General features: G+C 43.4%; 1 protein-coding gene across 1 annotated transcript in view; it reads left to right on the top strand.

Moving 5' to 3' along the window:
* The first annotated feature begins 762 nt into the window (after positions 1–762).
* LOC120053314 (contactin-1a-like) overlaps positions 763–20,503 on the top strand; it is a 51,981-nt gene continuing 32,240 nt past the window's right edge. Inside the window, exons 1-6 of the mRNA XM_039000443.1 lie at positions 763–835; positions 10,019–10,057; positions 17,754–17,880; positions 18,137–18,312; positions 18,942–19,037; positions 20,199–20,302. Of these exons, the coding sequence (XP_038856371.1) occupies positions 763–835; positions 10,019–10,057; positions 17,754–17,880; positions 18,137–18,312; positions 18,942–19,037; positions 20,199–20,302 (615 nt within the window). The remainder of the gene's footprint in view (positions 836–10,018; positions 10,058–17,753; positions 17,881–18,136; positions 18,313–18,941; positions 19,038–20,198; positions 20,303–20,503) is intronic.

The following is a 20,503-nucleotide window of genomic DNA, read 5'->3' as shown; positions in this document are numbered from 1 at the left end:
TGTTTCATCATCAGCAGTGGTTCTAAGCATCACCTCAGGAGGTTCTACACAGAGCAACATGCTGCACCTCCTCCTCCTCCTGTCCCTCACTCTCCCCTCCACTGGTGAGTTTCATATGGTAATCACACTCTAGGGATTTTCACACTACTGAGCCGTGTCGAGCCGAGCCTAACCAAGCGGTACTGCGCCGGTCTAGTTATGCAGTCACCGTAGTTGCTGGAACTTTACTGAAAATAAAAACATCAGCGCTAGCTTGGACAGTTTAGTTCGGGCCGGCACGGTAGTGTGAAGAAGGGTAACAGTCTCATATTCAGTTTAACTGCAGGACAAATAGAATGTGTCTGTCCATTTGAATTGCTACTTTTTTGGGATGCAGCCAAGGTCAAGCAACTATCCACTGTATGTGCAGGCAGATAGAAGAGAGCAGGGCTGAAAATGACCTGCCTGTGTTGTGTAACCCCAGACAAACCCTTCAGGAGTTGAGATTTCAATTCAGCTGAAGCAAAGAATGTGTTGTTTGGACTCTGGCGTTCTCACTACTTCCCAACACATATCCTTCAAACAGATTGGGATGGTGGAGATTACATTTGTTCATAGGAAGAGGTGTGTGAGTCACGCTTCGACTTCACCCGAAGGCAACGACAACAGGGCGTGTTTGTGCGTGTGTGTGTGCCGGGCCCAGCGCATCGCACCACCACCCCATCACATTGTGCTGTATGCCTGCCTGATCCGGCCTCTTCTGAAACACAACAACAGACCGGCATGCAGAAATGGGTCATCCCTATGGCCAAGGGACATCGCTTTGACAGAGCCGTTGAGAGCCAACAAGGAGGAAGTTAGTCTAATGATTAATGTAATGTCGTTTTGGTAGTTACGTAAACTACGACATAGTCAAGACCGTGGCGAAGGAAGTCAGCAGAGGGCCACTGTCTGTTTGGGCAGAGGTCTGATAATCGTTGTTGACCATAGAAGTAGAGTCACTAGAAGGGACACAGTCCATCACAGAACATTGACTTGAATAGGAATGTCCGTTCTAGTAATTCTATTTCTTTGCTGTTGACCAGCTGATTCTCCACCCTACTAAGGCTCTTATTGGACAATGCCTCAGTACTGTATGTCTCATGTCATGTTACAGGATGTGACATCAAACTCAAGCCTGAAATATCTTCGAACAAGGAAACTGCAGCAGCATTCTAGTGTGCAGATTTCTATATTTCTTTCATCACATCAAACCCAAGCTGACCAAACTCATCTCAGTGGGATTGTTTGAATGGCCCTAGTCTGTAGCCTTCAGTACACATCTGCTGTCAATGCCCAATCACTGTGATTGTCACATATTCTATAATGCAAACAGAGACAGAAATGTATGGAGCAGTGTATTCAAAAGACAAGTCAAATCTCACTGCAAGCATAATTCGGTAAGCTTGCAATGTATAGCAATGTCACCTTTAACCCCTTGCTTCATCCGGAAGGGGAGACACAGTAGATAGTGACAGTATGTACTGTATATAGATTGGGCGGTGAGAAGTTTAACCTGCTGCAATATTAGGCCGTTTCCTCTCAACAGTGATGGATGAATATGCAGAATAGAAGGAAACTCCAACACACTGTTGATCTTAATATTTTTTATTTAACCTGTATTTAACCAGGCAAGTCAAATGAGAACAAATTCTTATTTCCAATGACGGCCTGGCAAGAGGCAAAAGGCCTTCTTTGGGGACGGGGGATAAAACATTTTTTTTTAACTATGTAAAACAAAACAGACAACAGAGACAGAAGAGACTGGCATCAGCACAAATACAACAGCAAACAAACTGTGGATGTGTGTGTGTGTGTGTGTGTGTGTGTGTGTGTGTGTGTGTGTGTGTGTGTGTGTGTGTGTGTGTGTGTGTGTGTGTGTGTGTGTGTGTGTGTGTGTGTGTGTGTGTGTGTGTGTGCGCAGGAATGTGTGTGGTGTGTATAAAGTAAAACAACATGCTTCCTTATATAAAGCAATGCAAACTAGTGACATCGGGTGAAAACTAGAGAAAGCTAGTCAAAAGTACAAGTCAAAAGTTTGGACACACCTACTCATTCAAGGGTTTTTCTTTATTTTTTATTATTTTCTACATTGTGGAATAATAGTGAAGACATCAAAACTATGAAATAACACATATGGAGTCATGTAGTAACCAAAAAAGTGTTAAACAAATCAAAATATATTTTTAGATTCTTCAAAGTGGCCACCGTTTGCCTTGATGGCAGCTTTGGACCCTCTTGGCATTCTCTCAATTCTGTTCATCTATTTGTCCTTTTAATTCCTCCAGGGACACCAGGTCCTGGGGTTTTATGTTGGCTTTGAGGGAATTCCAAGACCAGTGGGCTGAGTAATGAAAGGACCTTTTTCTATGATCGGTAAAAACTTTTTGGGACTGTTGGCATGAAACAAGATTGAGATCTGAGCTTGAATGTGTTTTCATTTTGAGCTAGAAAGGAGGATAGATAAAATGGAACATTTTCCCTAAAATGGCCTTATAATTAAGAATGTGTCACTCTTTGAGCCTGCGGGTTGCTAGTGATGTCCACTCGACAGCACTGTAGAGATCACAATGGTGAGTTAGACGTCTCTGATTGGTGACAAAACAAAGGGCTGCATGATACACAGAGAGAAAAGTAAATAGTAAATGCATAAATAGTATTTAAATGCATAAATAGTATTACCATAGTCCAACACAGAGAGAAAGTACAACGAATCAACTATTTTCTGTCGGCAAAGGTAAACAAGCTTTGTGCCGGTAATAAAACCCAACACGCAGCTTGAATTTCCTGACAAGGTTCAAATCAAATTGTATTTGTCACATGCGCCGAATACAGTGAAATGCTTTAAGAAGTGTTGAGCTTCACCACATGGGTGGGGATCACCACATCAACTTCTCATCCACCCAGACTCCCAAATATTTGTAAATGTTTACTTGCTCTATAGAATGTCCTTCCAAAGTAGTAATTCTATGTTTTTTAGTGTTTATTATTGGAAAATACAGTGCATTTTGTTTTAGAGGAATTCAGAGCAACCTTCAAATCGTACCGATTCTATTTGATGTTAAAAGCTGTTTGAGCTTTTTCAGAAGCCAAAGTTAAACTGCTGACACTTGAATAGAGAACAGTGTCATCCGCATAACAATTTACATCAGCTGTCTCAATATGTCTCCCAATGTTGTTAATATAGATAATAAACAGCAGGGGACCTAAAATGTATCCTTGAGGCACACCCGAGCACAATTCTACGGTGTCTGACTTACAACCATCTGGCTTTGACAGGTAGTTCTCAAACCACTCCAGAGCATGACAAGTAATCCCAATACACTTCAATTTCTGCACCAAGACAGTATGGTCCACAGTGTCAAATGCTTTTGACAAGTCTATGAATACAGATACACAATGCAGCTTATTATCCAGGGCACAGTGAATATATTCAAAACCCTAAAAGTTGCTGTGACAGTGCTGTGGCTAGACTTGAAACCTGATTGCATACCACTCAAAATACTATTTTCCTGGAGGTATACCTTAAACTGCTTATTGACTAAGGACTCCAATACCTTTGCCAGAACAGACAATTTAGATATGGGCCGATAGTTATTCAGTAGAGTGGGACCACCTCCTTTCAAAAGAGGTAGGACAAATGCTGATTCCCACAACTTGGGGGTTTCGTTCAATTCTATGGTGAGGTTAAAGATGCATGTTAAAAGGGGGAGCAATGATGTCTGCAGCTAATTGTAGCCGACGGGGGTCTAAATCATCAGGACCAGGGGATTTTCTTTACATTAATTGCTTTCAGGGCTCTATGCACCTCTGAGACAGAATAGGGCGAGCATTTCACAGGGGGCTCATGTTAACCTTTAACCCTATCAACTAATCCGCCTGCATCGAGAAAATCTGCCTGCATAAATGACCACCTGTGAGTCAACCAGGAGTTGTTTAGGGAGCTGTGCTTCTTTTTTACACTCTAAACCTTTCACTACTTGCCAAATTTGGAAGGATTATTCAGATTATCAGCAGGAGATTTGAGGTAGTGGTCTGCTTTCAGCTTTCGGGTCATAGCCACACCCTGATTCTGACGGCATTTAAAAGCCATCCAATCATCAGCTGAATCAGACCTTCTTGCTTTAGTTCATCTGAGAACCAACGGTTGTCTCTGCACTTAATTCTGTATTATTTGAATGGACATGCTTGTTGCGTACTTCCTGGAATGCTTTATGGGAGTAAGAAAAAGCTAATTCAACATCGGGGATGAATTCAACTCTATTCCAGGCTATATTCAAAACATCATGTTATAAACCCTGAGTATCAGACTGCTTCCAGTTTCTTTTCATGATGATACATGGAGGCAGTTTAGGAATTTGACCATCCCTTACACAGGCAGCAGCACAGTGATCAGTTATACCAGCAGCCTTAAAACGACGTGGAGTGTTGGTTGAAATAAGATCAATCAAAGAGGATTTCAGAGGACACTTTGCATTCAATCTTGTTACATTGTTAACAATCTGAGTAAGATCATAGGTAATACATAGATTCTGGAGTTGATCAGAGCTGGATGTCAACCAGTCTATGTTCAGGTCACCCATAAGCACAATTTCAGATTTGACATTGGCGGTGATGGTTACAATGCCTTTGTCAGTGCTAGATTTTCTGAGGCAGGTTTCAGAAAGCATAAATACATCTGGGTCTGTGGTTTTTATCCATATATTCACAAGATCAATTATTGCAACAAGACTTCTTACATTTATGTGCCACTCTGACTTTTTAATTCGGATGGGGTAGAAATGTCAGGACCTGGGTTAGATTGCACATTTCCTGACAGTAGTAAAAGCAGCAAAATAATAGCAAGTCTATATCGGATTTTACAACATTTTGATTCACAAACAGTACTAGAACCATAGTCCAGAGCAGTGGTTCCCAAAATGGTATAGTCCCGTAACCCTTCAAACATTCAACCTCCAGCTGCGTACCCCCTCTAGCACCAGGGTCAGCGCACTCTCAAATGTTGTTTTTTGCCATCATTGACAGCCTGCCACACACACACTACAGTATACGATACATTTATTAAACATGAGAATGAGTGTGAGTTTGTCACAACCCGGCTCGTGGGAAGTGACAAAGAGCTCTTATAGGACCAAATAATAATATAATAATAGTCAATAATTTTGCTCTTTATTTAGCCATCTTACATATAAAACTTTATTTGTTCATCAAAAATTGTGAATAACTCCCCACAGGCTAATGAGAAGGGTGTGCTTGAAAGGATGCACATAACTCTGCAATGTTGGGTTGTATTGGAGAGAGTCTCAGTCTTAAATAATTTTCCACACACAGTCTGTGCCTGTATTTAGTTTCATGCTAGTGAGGGCCGAGAATCCACTCTCACATAGGTACGCAGTTGTAAAGTGTCTTAACAGTGCGATTTGCCAAGGCAGGATACACTGAGCACAGCCCAATCCAGAAATCTGGCAGTGGCTCCTGATTCAAATCAAATCAAATGTATTTATATAGCCCTTCTTACATCAGCTGATATCTCAAAGTGCTGTACAGAAACCCAGCCTAAAACCCCAAACAGCAAGCAATGCAGGTGTAGAAGCACGGTGGCTAGGAAAAACTCCCTAGAAAGGCCAAAACCTAGGAAGAAACCTAGAGAGGAACCAGGCTATGAGGGGTGGCCAGTCCTCTTCCGGCTGTGCCGGGTGGAGATTATAACAGAACATGGCCAAGATGTTCAAATGTTCATAAATGACCAGCATAGTAAAATAATAATAATCACAGTAGTTGTTGAGGGTGCAGCAAGTCAGCACCTCAGGAGTAAATGTCAGTTGGCTTTTCATAACCGATCATTTAGAGTATCTCTACCGCTCCTGCTCTCTAGAGAGTTGAAAACAGCAGGTCTGGGACAGGTAGCATGTCCGGTGAACAGGTCAGGGTTCCATAGCCGCAGGCAGAACAGTTGAAACTGGAGCAGCAGGAGACAGCAAGGAGTCATCATGCCAGGTAGTCCTGAGGCATGGTCCTAGGGCTCAGGTCCTCCGAGAAAGAGAAAGAAAGAGAGAAAGAGAGAATTAGAGAGAGCATACTTAAATTCACACAGGACACCGGATAAGACAGGAGAAGTACTCCAGATATAACAAACTGACCCTAGCCCCCCGACACATAAACTACTGCAGCATAAATACTGGAGGCTGAGACAGGAGGGGTCAGGAGACACTGTGACCCCATCCGATGATACCCCCGGACAGGGCCAAACAGGAAGGATATAACCCCACCCACTTTGCCAAAGCACATCCCCCACACCACTAGAGGGATATCTTCAACCACCAACTTACCATCCTGAGACAAGGCCGAGTATAGCCCACAAAGATCTCCGCCACAGAACCACTTGTTGCAATTTCGAAGAGGCTCTCTTGTTCAGATATCGGTAAGTGGACTGGGGGCAGGGCAAGCAAGGGATAACGAATCCAGTTGTTTGTGTCATCCGTTTCGGCAAAGTACCTGCGTAATTGCGCACCCAGCTCACCCAGGTGCTTCGCTATTTCACATATGACATTGTCCCTAAGCTTGAGTTCATTTCATAACCTCAATTTTGTCCCGCACATTGAATATAGTTGCGGAGAGTCCCTGTAATCCTAGATTCAGATCATTCAGGCGAGAAAAAACATCACCCAGATCGGCCAGTCGTGTGAGAAACTCATCATAATGCAAGCGATCAGACAAGTGAAAATGATGGTCAGTAAAGAAAACTTTAAGCTCGTCTCTCAATTAAAAAAAAACATGTCAATACTTTGCTCCTTGATAACCAGCGCACTTCTGTATGTTGTAAAAGCGTTACATGGTCGCTGCCCATATCATTGCATAATGCATAAAACACACGAGAGTTCATGGGCCTTATTTTAACAAAGTTAACAATTTCCACTGTAGTGTCCCAAACATCTTTCAAGCTGTCAGGCATTCCCTTGGCAGCAAGAGCCTCTCGGTGGATCCTGCAGTGTACCCAAGTGGCGTCGGGAGCAACTGCTTGCACGCGCGTTACCACTCCACTATGTCTCCCTGTCATGGCTTTTGTGCCATCAGTACACATCTTGACCACCAAAGTCCATTTGATGTCACAAAGCTGTCCAGTAATTCAAAAATATCCTCTCATGTTGTCCTGGTTTCCAGAAGAGGATGTCTTCCTTAATTGATCCCCCGTAAACGTAACGAACATATACTAGGAGCTGTGCCAGGCCCGCCACATCTGTTGACTCATCCAGCTGTAACGCATATAATTCCCTGGCTTGTATGCGAAGCAGTTATTGTTTCAAAACATCTCCTGCCATTTCACTTATGTGTCGTGAAACAGTTTTATGAAGTCATTGTCTATATAGTTTTTTGGGCCTTTTCCCCCAGCATTGTCCCAGCCATATCCACGGCAGCAGGAAGAATGAAGTCCTCCACAATAGTATGCGGCTTGCCTGTCCTAGCCACTCGGTAGCTCACCATATAAGACACTTCTAGCCCCTTCTTATTAATGTTATCTGTTGCTTTTATACATGTCTTACTACTCGAAAATCGTCTTTATTCTCTCTCCAAAAACCCCTGTGGCTTATTTTTCAAATAGTCATGTTTCATTTCTAAATGTCAGCGCAAGAGTGAAGGTTTCCCGCAAGAGAGTAACGGTTAATGTGAATGGATGTTAATTATTTGACTAGGCTACCTGTATTTGACATTGTGTTGTTATTTCGCTGAACGCTAGATGGTTTAATTTGATTTTTGGCAGTGAAACGAGTCTACTCAGGCGAGAGAGAAAAAACTCACCCAAATGTATAGCCCGTTGTACTGTTTGAGATTGTGAAGATTGTTTTAATTTGAATTTTAAATGTGAATCACATTTTTATTTGGCATATCCCCGATGGCATTGCTCATCCCCCTGGGGAAAACCTTGTCCAGAGGAACCAGAGTCTTTAATACAGTATACAAAAGTATGTGGACACCCCTTCAAATTGGTGGATTTGGCTATTTCAGCCACACCCGTTGCTGACACGGGTGTAAAATCGAGTGCCCAGCCGTGCAATCTCCATAAACAAACATTAGCGGTAGAATGGCCTTACTGAAGAGCTCAGTGACTTTCAACGTGGCTCAGCAGCGAAGTGGTAGGCCACACAAGCTCACAGACCGCCGAGTGCTGTTTTTCGGGAGCTTCGTAAAATGGAAACGCATTCTCTGGAGTGATGAATTACCCTTCACCATCTTGCAGTCTGACGGACGAATCTGGGTTTGGCAGATGCCAGGAGAATGCTACCTGCCTGAATGCATAGTGCCAACTGTAAAGTTTGGTGGATGAGGGATAAGGGCCTTAGGCTGTTTTTCATGGTTCGGGTTAAGCCCCTTAGTTCCAGTGAAGGGAAATCTTAATGCTACAACTTACAATGACATTCTAGATGATTCTGTGCTTCCAACTTTGTGGCAACAGTTTGGGGAAGGCCCTTTCCTGTTACAGCATGACAATGCCCCTGTGCACAAAGCGAGGTCCATACAGCAATGGTTTGTCGAGATCGGTGTGGAAGAACTTGACTAGCCTGCACAGAGCCCTGACCTCAATGCCAACAAATACCTTTGGGATTAATTGGAACGCCAACTTCGAGCCAGGCCTAATCGCCTAACATCAGTGCCCGACCTCATTAATGTGGCAGAATGGAAGCAGCAATGTTCCAACATCTAGTGGAAAGCCTTCCCAGAAGAGTGGAGGCTGTTATTACAGTAAAGGGGGGGGGTCAACTCCATATTAATGCCCATGATTTTTGCTCATTCAATGAGCAAATGTCCACATACTTTTGGTCGTGTAGTGTATTTCAAAAGCTGCATACAGTCCAGAGACATGGCCCTAATTGCATCATCCTCAGTGTAAGAGTCAAGAGTTAAATAGCAACAGAAACATGTTCATTTACAGCCTATCAATCAAAATAAGAAATAACCATAGAAACTGCCTTTGAGGTTGCATACTAATCACAAATATGCATTAGCTACAATAAAATAAGCTACAATGAGATAGCAATAAAGTCCAAGTAATACACATCTAAATGCATAGAAGTTCCAGAGTAAAAGTCCACAGGCTAAAGATAACATTTGGATCAGAGACACCTGTGTGCGCATGCAGAGGCGTCATGCCCATAGGGGGCGCAGGGGCTCAGATTTGTCCTATTTAATAAATATATACACTATACACAGAAATTATATTTTTTGTTGTTTCTCTTTAATACTACTAGTTACCAAGCAATTTTACGAAGTAGGCTTTAGCTAGCCCAAATAGGTTCCCAAGCTCCCAACCTCATAACTAGCTACCAAGGAGCCATTTTAGGCTATTAATCACGTTAGAGTAGCTATCTTAGCTAGCATGCCTGCTGGTAAGGTTGGTAGACTTTAGAAAAGCAAGAAATAAGTACATTTATTGAATAATACTCACATTCCTTTCGATCGTTTACCCCGATTTTAGCAGCGATGCAAAGAAGCATATTTCGTTTATTTAAAAAAAGAAACACCAGTCAGGACGATACAGACAGCAGGAAAAAGTTGTTTCAGGTGTTTGAAAAATGCAAAATTGACCACCCATCCGCATGTACTCTGTGCCCCCTCAGATTTTTGGGGTGCATGTGTGCGGGTGTAATGTAAGTGTGTGCTGGAGCGGTGACCGAAGCTCGGGTGAGAATGGGCAAGTGGCGGGGGTACTTGTGCCAGGTTGGATAGTCGGGAGCGGATCAAAAGGTGGGGGCCAAGCAGTGCAGCACGCTATGGGAGTAGCTTAGGTATCACACCCGCTTTGGGGAAGCTTGTGTCGGGAGGCTGGGTAGGAGAGGAGGCTTTTAACCAGACAGGTGCATGGTGTAGGAGCTTTCAGCAATGGCACTGGAGAGATTCATATTCGTTTTCTCCAATATGCAAAAAGATAGAGGATCTGTAATGGATTTTCTAAATGAACATGCTGACCTGCCTTGTCTCCCCCTCTCTCTTGACTCTCTTCCAGATGCATCTGTCTTCGGAGGGGAACCTGGTTTCTACGGAGGTAAGACTTGTTATGGATAATCTCAACAGAGTGGTGTGTGTGTGTGTGTGTGTGTGTGTGTGTGTGTGTGTGTGTGTGTGTGTGTGTGTGTGTGTGTGTGTGTGTGTGTGTGTGTGTGTGTGTGTGTGTGTGTGTGTGTGTGTGTGTGTGTGTGTGTGTGTGTGTTTCTTCAGTTTGGAATAATGAGGAAATGTTGCAATGTCACCAAATCCAAGCAGAATCCAGAAACACACACAGCAATATGCAGATTGCTCAAATGGGATTTATCAGTGAGTAGCCTACTTAAAAATCTGACAAGAGTTACTAGAAACCATGTTTGGAGGGGATTTCCCCCCCAGCTGGTTATTAGCGTGTGTACAGTGAGCATTACACACCAGACCACAAGGCATTTAGTGAATCTGTGAGTGAACTGATAAGTATCTATATCAACAATTCATGTGAAAGACAGAACTGGAAGCGAAAGAGCAATTTAACACCTCGGACGTTATATGTGGCAGACTTCCTTCTCACCAGACAGACTGGCAGCTTGGTTTCTTCTCAGCTGCATCCATTCAGTAGTAACTATCACAAGGTTGTAATCTCTTGTGGACAGATGCGACGTGTGGCTCAATAGGCTCTAATTACCTACCTGTGAATCAGTGTCGTCCAACAGTTTTTTTGCGGGGGCTCCCCCGCAAGTTCTGAGCAAGGTCTACCAAAGAAATCTAGCTAACATACTGTAGCTAATCTCATGCTATTTTACACATTTTGACATGACGCTGAGAGAAAATGTTGCTGTTTCAAGCATATTACCATGGGGCAGAGAAAAAAAAATGTGCAGTGTTATAGCTAATCCAATGCTATTTGACACATTTGTCAATGAGGCTGAGAGAATTCCCAGTTTTTAAAGGTGATTTCTTGCAATTTTACATATATTGCCACGGGGCAGATAGGAAAATGTGCAGCTACTGTATATAGCTAATTTCATTCCATTCTACATGTTTTGCAATGAGACAGAAACAAACACTAATTACTATCTCACAATTTTAACCATAACTGTTTATTAACGTGTAAAAAAAATGTTATTGATGGTTAAAGTAATTGGCCCATTGTCAAATGCATAATTAAAAGTATTATTTGATGTGAACCCGTTTTTGCCATTGGGCCTGGATATCAGACTGCAGAGCTCTTTAGAGTTGTGTGAATGAGGTGGTACGTTTTCAATTGGCTGACACCTATCACGTGATTTGTGCAGGCTGAAATATGGTGCGTTGGGATGCTATCGTGAACTTTCACGTTTGTAACAAGCATCGTAACAAGCACTCGTTGTTACACCTTTGTAACTACAGACTGCAGTTACCACGTTACATATTGCTATTACAGTGTAACTATGAATTAATACGATTAATTACAATACTTGTTACGGTGTAATTACATATGTAGTTACTGTAATAAGGCCCCCTTAAAATGAAGTGTTAGCTTGTTTTCTCCATGCTGAGCGTAACCGAAGAAAACGCACTGAAACAGGAAAACTCATTTCCATTTCCCATTGCAAAACGTTTTTGGTTGCTTACCCTACTGAAAATGACCTTGTAATGGAGCTCTCAGTCTGTCTGTTTATGGGCCGGGGCCTTGAGGCCTCGAGGCCCTATGGAAAGTCCTTCATGATTCATTGAGGGCCACCGACGGCATCACAGGCAAGCTGCTCTCAAAGAGCATTTTGTTCGACACTTAACCCAAGTCCAGGAAGATTGAGAGAGTTGGAGAAAATTCTGATTTGATCTTTGCTGTCCTTTTGTACGGCCTGCAGTTGACTAGTTTGCCTGTTTTTAGACCTTCTGACTGTTTCCGCACGTATTTAGACCGCTCTATTCCATTCGAAGACATGCCATCGCTCACACTTCCCTCGTCCACTAGATTAGAACACAGACGGAGATGGTTTATTTCAGCAACATTTCAGCACTGCAAGTTTGGCTGTACGGCTTCGACATTAGGAAGGCCTCAGTTGTCAATCACGTTGATATTTTGACCTGCAGTTGACTTGTCCTTCTTTGGGACGTTATTAGACAGCTCTTTTCCATTTTAAAACACACCATAGCCCGTGTGTCCCTCGCCCACCAGATTAGAGCATCGCTATGTTTGTTCCAGCAAACGTTCCTCGTTGACAGTTTGTTTGGTCACTTCTGCAGCCAATAAGACAGGTGAGTGTAGCCCGCAGGTGTTAAAAGAGGGACAGAACAAACTTTTGTAAGAGCTAACTAGGTTATAAGCATGATATATGCTTCCGACTGCATCTATCTTCAATGACCTGGAAAGATTTGTGTCCCAGTGCTTAATTTTGGTATTCTGTGCTCTGACAAACTAGTACACAAACCATCAGTCCTTCCCTCCAGGATCTTCCAATGCATTTAAAAAAAATACTTGTAGCAAAAAATACAATGGAAGTATGTCTGTCTCATATAATGTAGCCCACAAACAATGGAAGTATGTCTGTCTCATATAATGTAGCCCACAAACAATGGAAGTATGTCTGTCTCATATAATGTAGCGCACAAACAATGGAAGTATGTCTGTCTCATATAATGTAGCCCACAAACAATGGAAGTATGTCAAGGCCATTGGGCCTCAGTACTCCCTGGTCCCCAGTTCTGGCCTTGCATCGACCCACCGGGTGGTGGTGGTTGAAACACTTGAGAACGTTATCGGCCTGTCAGCGTGGGCTAACAGACTGGCACTGACCGAGTGTGCGTCCAAAATGGCACCCTCTTCCCTATGTAGTGCACTACTTTTGACCAGGGCCCTGTAGAGGTAATAGGGTGCCATTTGGGACTCAGCCTGGAAGTTCCCCTCTCATCGTTGTCGGCTGGTAAAGGACAGAGCCTAATGGAACGTTGTCTGGAGGTCAAGGTTAACTTTTTACCGCGTCTATTCTGGGGATCCTTATGCTGTAGCAGATGATGATGACGCATGTTCCTCCACCACAACACATGTGATGATCTGGTTAAATATCCTGACATTACGACGATGATGAGGACCTTTAGGAAATGGTTTATTTGTCTGGCATTGTGTTGCCATGGGAGCAGCAACGGGTCTTGTAATAATACAGTGATCTAGATGTATTATGCTATTACAGATGGAATGCGTGACGTTTTTGAAAGTCCGAGAGTTCACCAGGTTCATCAATTTGTGAATGAGAAAATGAAAGTTGATTAAGCAGAGGTTGGCCACGAAGAAAGAGCATCTTACATTATTGTAATGTATTTTAAATTTTCTGTAACAATAATAAAAAATAAAAAACATTGTTATTATAATTTTCTTCCTTTATGGAGAAAATAAAATGGGTGAATAACTAGAATTGACCGATTATGTCGAAATATGTTGGTTTCACGGCTTCTGTTTGGATAAAACGCATAGATAATAATACAGATCTTTATAGAATTAGCATTTCCATTGACAACTAGCATTTCCATTGACTCTAGTCACGTTTGTTGTGCATTTGGAAAACGTAACACACACTAAGGTGACTCCTTGTCCCAGAAACATGGGAGGTCTCCTAATTATCTATAGACAAGGTCAGGGACCTGCAATGGTTAATTTACTGTGTGCTGTCATAGTGTACAGGGTATGCATAGATAGCACTATTTATATATTCCCCTCACCCACCACCATATTCCCTCACTAACCAACCAGTGACAGTCAGTGAAGGGTAAATTGAAATGATTTTGTGAGAAGGGGAACATGTTGTGACAATGCATGCAGGGTACGTTGTTTATTCTCTCCTAGACATCATCTCTCACTCTCTCTCTCTCTCTCTTACTCTCTCTATCTCTCTCTCTCTCTTTTCACGGCCTCTCACGTTCTCTCTCTCATGAATGATAAGTGGCGTATCGACCGTGGGCGATCAAATTGGGTACGCTTTTTGTGGATGTGTCACAGCAGGTGTGCAAGAATAAAGGACCAGTCTGCCTTCTTTGTAAGTGCGTCTGTGAATGTGGCAGCAGAGATGTGCAAGATTAAGGCCCCTGTGTCTATGTAAACCCTAGGACATATTTATCTTATCTGTACTCTGTGTCGTGTTGTGTGAATGCATGCATAGTGTGCTGCAGGATCTAGGGCCTACAGTAGACAGGTTTCCATTGACCCAAGTGTAATCGGCAATGCTGCAACCAAAAAAATCATTACGAAATGTGTAATGGAAACAGCAGATATAGGATAAATGTCATAAAGATCGACAAAATGTGTATCCGTTCGACAGAGGCGTATTTTTATTTTGTCTACCTGTCTTTATTGCGACAAATGATGATGCAAATTGTGTTTTTCGAATACATGATTGCCATATCATTTTGAACGTACGTATGCAATGGCATCACTTAGGCCTATCTATAATGCTCCACCCCACATTGAATTATAAACGTCTACTCCTTGAAAAATCCAAAACTACATTTGCAGGACAAGGATTGTCCTGACTTTCAAGAATGTCCGAATTGCTTCTCCTTGCTTTTCTGGTCGACCTGTTTCGAGTTTCATCTTCTACAGTTCATATCTACAGTGCAAATTTCACTATGGCACGGACCGTGGCGATACGTTGGCACGTGTAATTATTAGAATATGGCAAATAGTAGTCAATTATTGTATTCTATCCATGTTGGCGTTCGCAGCCTACCTGAGACATGAAACAGATAGGTGGCAAGGCATACAGGCTGTCACCAATTTACTAATGGAAACACTTCAACCTCTCTCTCTCTCTCTCTCTCTCTCTCTCTCTCTCTCTCTCTCTCTCTCTCTCTCTCTCTCTCTCCCTCTCTCTCTCTATACCATACACCATACTGGCACATCTCTGGTACTGAATAGTATTCGTATTAACGTATTCTTTGTGATGCGGTGATACCCAGTGCGCTCTACAGTAACACTTTCACAGTGAGGATTTGGCTAGCAGCGAAGCTCTAGCCACGTTTCACTCACAGACCTGGCATGGTGAATATACCCACAGAATGCTGCAGCAGAGATGCCTCCGGGATACAGCACATGTGTTCACCGTCCCACTTGGACAACAACCAATTTCTTCATGTAATCAAACAAACAAACAAACAAAACAAACAAATAGATGCCCAGATTAACAACTGTCTGTGAGTCTGGGAGTTAACTGCATGCTAGCTTGTAGCTCGACTAGTTATGTCTGTATTATTTATTAATTACATTTACAAATAATATCACCATAATGTCCAGAGGATGGCTCTCCTCTTCACAGCCCAGGAGAGAATAGGGTGTGTGTGTGTGTGTGTGTGTGTGTGTCAGTGTGTTTGTCCATTGACTGCTGAGCACATGATTGCATACCCCAAAAAGCTTTTACACCTCTTTAACGGAGTCACCCAGCCATTGCTACCACAGCCAAGTCATGCCAGAAGACGAGACAGAGAGGGGGGTTAATACAGAGAGAGAGAAAGAGTGTCTGAGACACTGAGAGACACACAGAATGAGAGGAGAGAGAAAGACAGAGAACAATATGGAAGTCTTTCTCGAGAGGGAGAGAGAGGTGTACAAGAAGTAGGGAACAGAGAGATGAGAGAGATGGAGACAGAGAGAAACAGTCTGTGTTTGAGCCAGGCAAAGAGAGAGAGAGAGAAAGAAAGAGACTATTGATGTTTTTTTCGTTGAGAGAGCGATAGAGGCAGAGCAGCGAGACGGCCGAGGAAGAGAGAGAGAGGCATCGAGAAGCAATGAGAACTAGTGAGAGAGGAGAGAGAAATTCATGTGCGAGGGGAAGGGAGAGAGAGCATTAACACAGATGTGAGAGCATCAAGGTCCCTGGTATCTGCAGGCTGTGGGCTTTATGGGGTCTGTTTAACACTCCTCTCTACCATCTGTCACTTCACATGGTACAGTCAAGAAGTCGTGAATGCACACACACACACACACACACACACACACATGACTTTACGATGACTAGCATTCCTTTCACTGGGCCAGACAGGCCTGTGTGTCCATTTCAGCTCTCTTCCATACGGTCACTGCTCTTCTCCTCTTCTCCTCTCTTCTTCCCTGAACACTGTTTCTCACTTAACGTGCCTCCGTGCCCTATTTATGGCAGAGCATGTGTAATTATCTCTCTCTCTCTCAAGCAGCAGTCATTCCAAATGGTTGGAACTAGGCCATCAAGCTATGGCAGTGTCAGGCTCTTACACATTGTCCTTGCGTTGGAGTGTGTGAGCTTCGTTCCTGTCCATTGCAATTGTTTCCTTACATTTTCTGAAGTATCTGATAAAAATCATATTTTCTGAAGTCCAAGGTTCTCCCGCTCTCTCGTTCGCATTCTCTGTCTCTCTCTCTCTCTTTCACTCTCATTCTCTCTCTCGCTCTCCCTCATTGTCTCTCCTTATATATCTTGCTCACTGAGAATGAAGACTATAATAGCAAATAAGGCACCTCAGGGGTTTGTGGTATATGGCCAATATACCACTGTTAAGTTATTATGCACGAAGCAACTCGGAGTGCCTGGATCCAGCCCTTAGCAGTGCTATATTGACCATATACCACAAAACCCTGGTGCCTTATTGCTATTATAAACTGGTTATCAACGTAATTAGAGCAGTAAACAAGTCGTTTTTATGTCATATCCGTGGTCTACTGTCTGATATACCACAGCTTTCAGCCAATCAGTATTCAGCGCTCAAAGACATCCGTCTTTTTTCTGTCAGGATTTTGTGAGAATACGAACCCTTTGTCCTGGGTTTGTAAAGGTGGCAGTTCGCGTGTAATTCTTATATTTTCTAGGGGAATGAATCTTCAGGGAATCTTTAGAGGCAATGCTTGCCTATGTAGACAGATGAGATAAGAGCAGGATGTGTGTGTGCAGAGGTCGCTCCTCAGTGACAGTGGCATAGAGGTGACAGATGTGCTGAGAGAGCGAGATCACACACACACACACCTGAATGGACAGTCACGATCTGAGAGAATAATCAGCATCTCAGGAACATTTTGCCTCATTGGTTATTCATTGCCTTGTCTTGCATTGTGTTTCCGTCTTATTCATGCGAGCTCTGTGATGCGTGTGTATTTTAATGACTAATTGGATCTAATTATCCAAGTGTGTTTGTGTGTGTGCGTGCGTGCATGCGCGGCGCGTATGTTTAGATTGTGTGTGTGCATTCGTGTGTGTGTGCTTGTCGACACCGGTTTAAAGGCAGGTCGAATGACGCAAGGCATTTCCATCAAAGAGATCTCTCTCTGTGTTTAACCCGCTAACTGCTTGTCTTGTCAACCTTGAGGATGATGGTGGCATCTGAAAGGGTTTTGGGTGACGTGTTCATTTCCAATTTAAGATTTGGTATTCGCTTCCGACAATAATTGAACCAATGGGAGATGGTTCTGCGTATAGTAGGTTAGCCACCTGACATCAGAAGATACTACAGTACTAAGAAATACCAAGGGTACAGTAGGAGCCAGGTTGCTGGGAGTAGAAAGACATGACACCAAGTTGTTCATGCACCGCAAGAATGCAGTTAATCGATGACAAATGTTTTCTTCGCGAACGAAAATAAACTCAAAATTCACATCACTTACTCACACATCTTTTCCCGAGACCTGTGTCTCAGTCGTTAGGCACTAAGCGAAAGAGACGGAACTGAAACAGACAGATGGACAGGATTGTTCCTGTCTGACCTACCAGTTCCTGATTCATTCACCCTATTTGTCTGTATGTGTGTCTCTTTCCTCGCAGACGATGCTACAGGTTACGGGCCGGTGTTTGAGGACCAGCCGGTCGAAACCATCTACCCTGAGGAGTCGCCTGAGGCCAAAATCACCATGAGCTGTCGAGCACGAGCCAACCCACCTGCCACATACCAGTAACATATGCTCTGCTCTCCTCTCTGCTCACCCCCTTAAATACCACACGCTGTGTGTGCTGTATGTCCCCCCATCTCTCTGTCTCTCCCCAGCATGATGTCCCGCACAGGGCCAAGTCTGGAGGTCCTAATACATGGCTTTAAAGGACAGGACTTTAAAACATCCAGGCCTCATTCGCCATGCAATTCTTGAAATGTGGGAGAAATGCATTGTGATATATATGTTTAAAATGAACTTGAGCTTCTCCTTCTTCAGGTGGAGGTTGGACAGCCGGAACATAGACCTGGATGGTGATAACCATTACACTCTGGTCGGGGGCGACCTGGTCATCTCTAACCCCATTAAGAACAAGCACGTTGGGAACTACTCCTGTGTGGCCACCAACGACTACGGCACCGTGGTCAGCCGAGAGGCTGGCGTCCAGTTTGGATGTGAGTGGATGGGATCCGCCGTTCGTTATTTTGGCGTAACACATGATCATAGGCAGGAAGGACGGAGGGCCGTTTTATGAACAGGGGCTACACTTTCATGCCTATATTCGTAGAGCTGTGATAGGGACTCGGGAGGGCCACATTATAACAACTTTGGAAATGACATTTGAATGGTCAAACTTTTATAGAGTGTGTGGCACGAGACGGAATCACTTCTGCCGAATCAATAGTTAGTTCCCTCCCTTTGAAATGTGACAGTTGCAAATTATAAGCCTGCTAGCTAAAGTAATGCAGGTTCTGGTTTTAAAATGGTTTTGAGCTAGGAGGTTACAGGGTTTAAGAGTATTGGAGGATAAGTGTTATTACGGAAATGAGGTGAGGGAGAGCATTACAGTGGATTCTCCAGGCTTGTTAATGAATCTGAACTCTCTCTCTTCCTCTTCTCTCGCCTCCTCCCCCTCTCCCCATCACTCTCTCCCTCTTTCTCCCCCCCCCCTCTCTCTCGCTCTCTCTCTCTCTTGCTTGCCCCCCTTTCTCTCTCTCTCTCTCTCTCTCTCTCTCTGTCTCACACTCCCTCACTCACTCCCTCACTCCCTCATTCACTCACTCCCTCACGCTCTCTCCTCCAGACCTGGACTTCTTCTCGTCTGAGGAAAGAGAGGCGGTGCACGTGAAGGAGGGCCAGGGGGCAGTCCTGCTCTGCGCTCCTCCTCCACACTACCCATGTAAGTGCTAGCTAGGCTAACAGCTTGCAGCTAATTCTCTGATGCTAGGCTATTTCTACAGCTTTTGTCTAAAGACATGTCTTCAAAATGTATCATAAAATGTCTTAAGATGTCTTGAAAAGTATCTATATCTTAATTAAAGTGTCTCAAGACGTCTTGACTTAATGTCTCAAGATGTGTCGAGACATGTTAAGACAAAGTGTGATGGCTGGGGATGAATGCTATGGTGCTAGGTTAACACTATGGTGCTAGGTTAACACTATGGTGCTAGGTTAACACTATGGTTTGTAGCATTGCACGTATTACATGTGTCTCTATTCCAGTATTAAATCCAACAGTATGTTTGCTATGACTCAATTAACCCAGATTGTCATAACAGTGAAAATCAATGAAAGTGTGCCCCCTGCTGGTGACTGGCAGTACTCCTTCATGAGGCTGCTTCTGTTCTGACATATTGTAGGCCATATCCTCACGCTGTAGCCCTGAGCTGAGTTTTACACTTCTAGTCTCAGTGTAGGGATGTGTGAGGCAAAATAAGCTGTTTTTAATGCTTTTTTAAATGCAATTTCATACAGTAGCTTTGTATTCTTCATCAAAGGTACTTTACACTAATCTGTTCAGGTTTTCCTCTCTGAGTCGGGCGTTTTTCCTGGCCCAATTTTGGTCTCCTTTATTTGTATATTTCTTAATTATTGATCTTCGTTAAACAAACCTATTTGGTATCAACCGGGAGCTCCACTAGAATTCTGTACAGCAGATATGCATAGTCATTCTTATGCAAATTATACAACCAAATCACTGTGTGAAATGATGGTAACATACATGTCTTTCAGCTGCTGCCGCGGCTACTGGATTGCAGTTCCTCAGTGATACTTGTCCTTTTCAACTCTTTTCATAGCGTCATGATGACAGTTTGATATGAAAGCATCAAATGCGTTCGTTGTTAGCTTTCATTTTAAAGTGTGGTTTGGGTCAGCATGATAGTGTGGTTTGGGTCAGCATGATAGTGTGGTTTGAAAACAGTGTAAGAATCAAAGAGCCAACTCCTCAGCCTTTCTCCTGGCTCGGCTCCATCTTGGCACTCCGCCGTCTCCTCTGCCCTTTGACTGACAGATTCAGGCTTGATCGCCATGTTGACGGTTGTGTATCTTTTCTCAACAGACGAGCTGTCATTCCGCTGGATTCTGAATGAGTTCCCCATCTTCATCACGCTGGATAAACGTCGCTTTGTCTCCCAGACCACAGGGAACCTCTACATCTCTAAGGTGGATTTCAGAATGTGTCTTCGGGTGCCGTTGCAGACAGTCCGATCATTTCACCCTAGCGTACTTTTTTTTACGCCCTATCTGGTCAAAGGTAGTGCACTATCACGGGAATAGGTTGCCATTTATGACACGGCGTTTGAACTTTATTGAGCGACGCTCACAGTTTTTATAAACTGAAGAAAGGCTGAATTTACAGCATCG

This window comes from Salvelinus namaycush, chromosome 9 (assembly GCF_016432855.1).
Source record: "Salvelinus namaycush isolate Seneca chromosome 9, SaNama_1.0, whole genome shotgun sequence".
NCBI classification, from domain to species: Eukaryota; Metazoa; Chordata; class Actinopteri; order Salmoniformes; family Salmonidae; genus Salvelinus; species Salvelinus namaycush.
The sequence above is the reverse complement of the archived record's forward strand: the minus strand, read 5'-3'. Positions and strand labels throughout refer to the sequence as shown.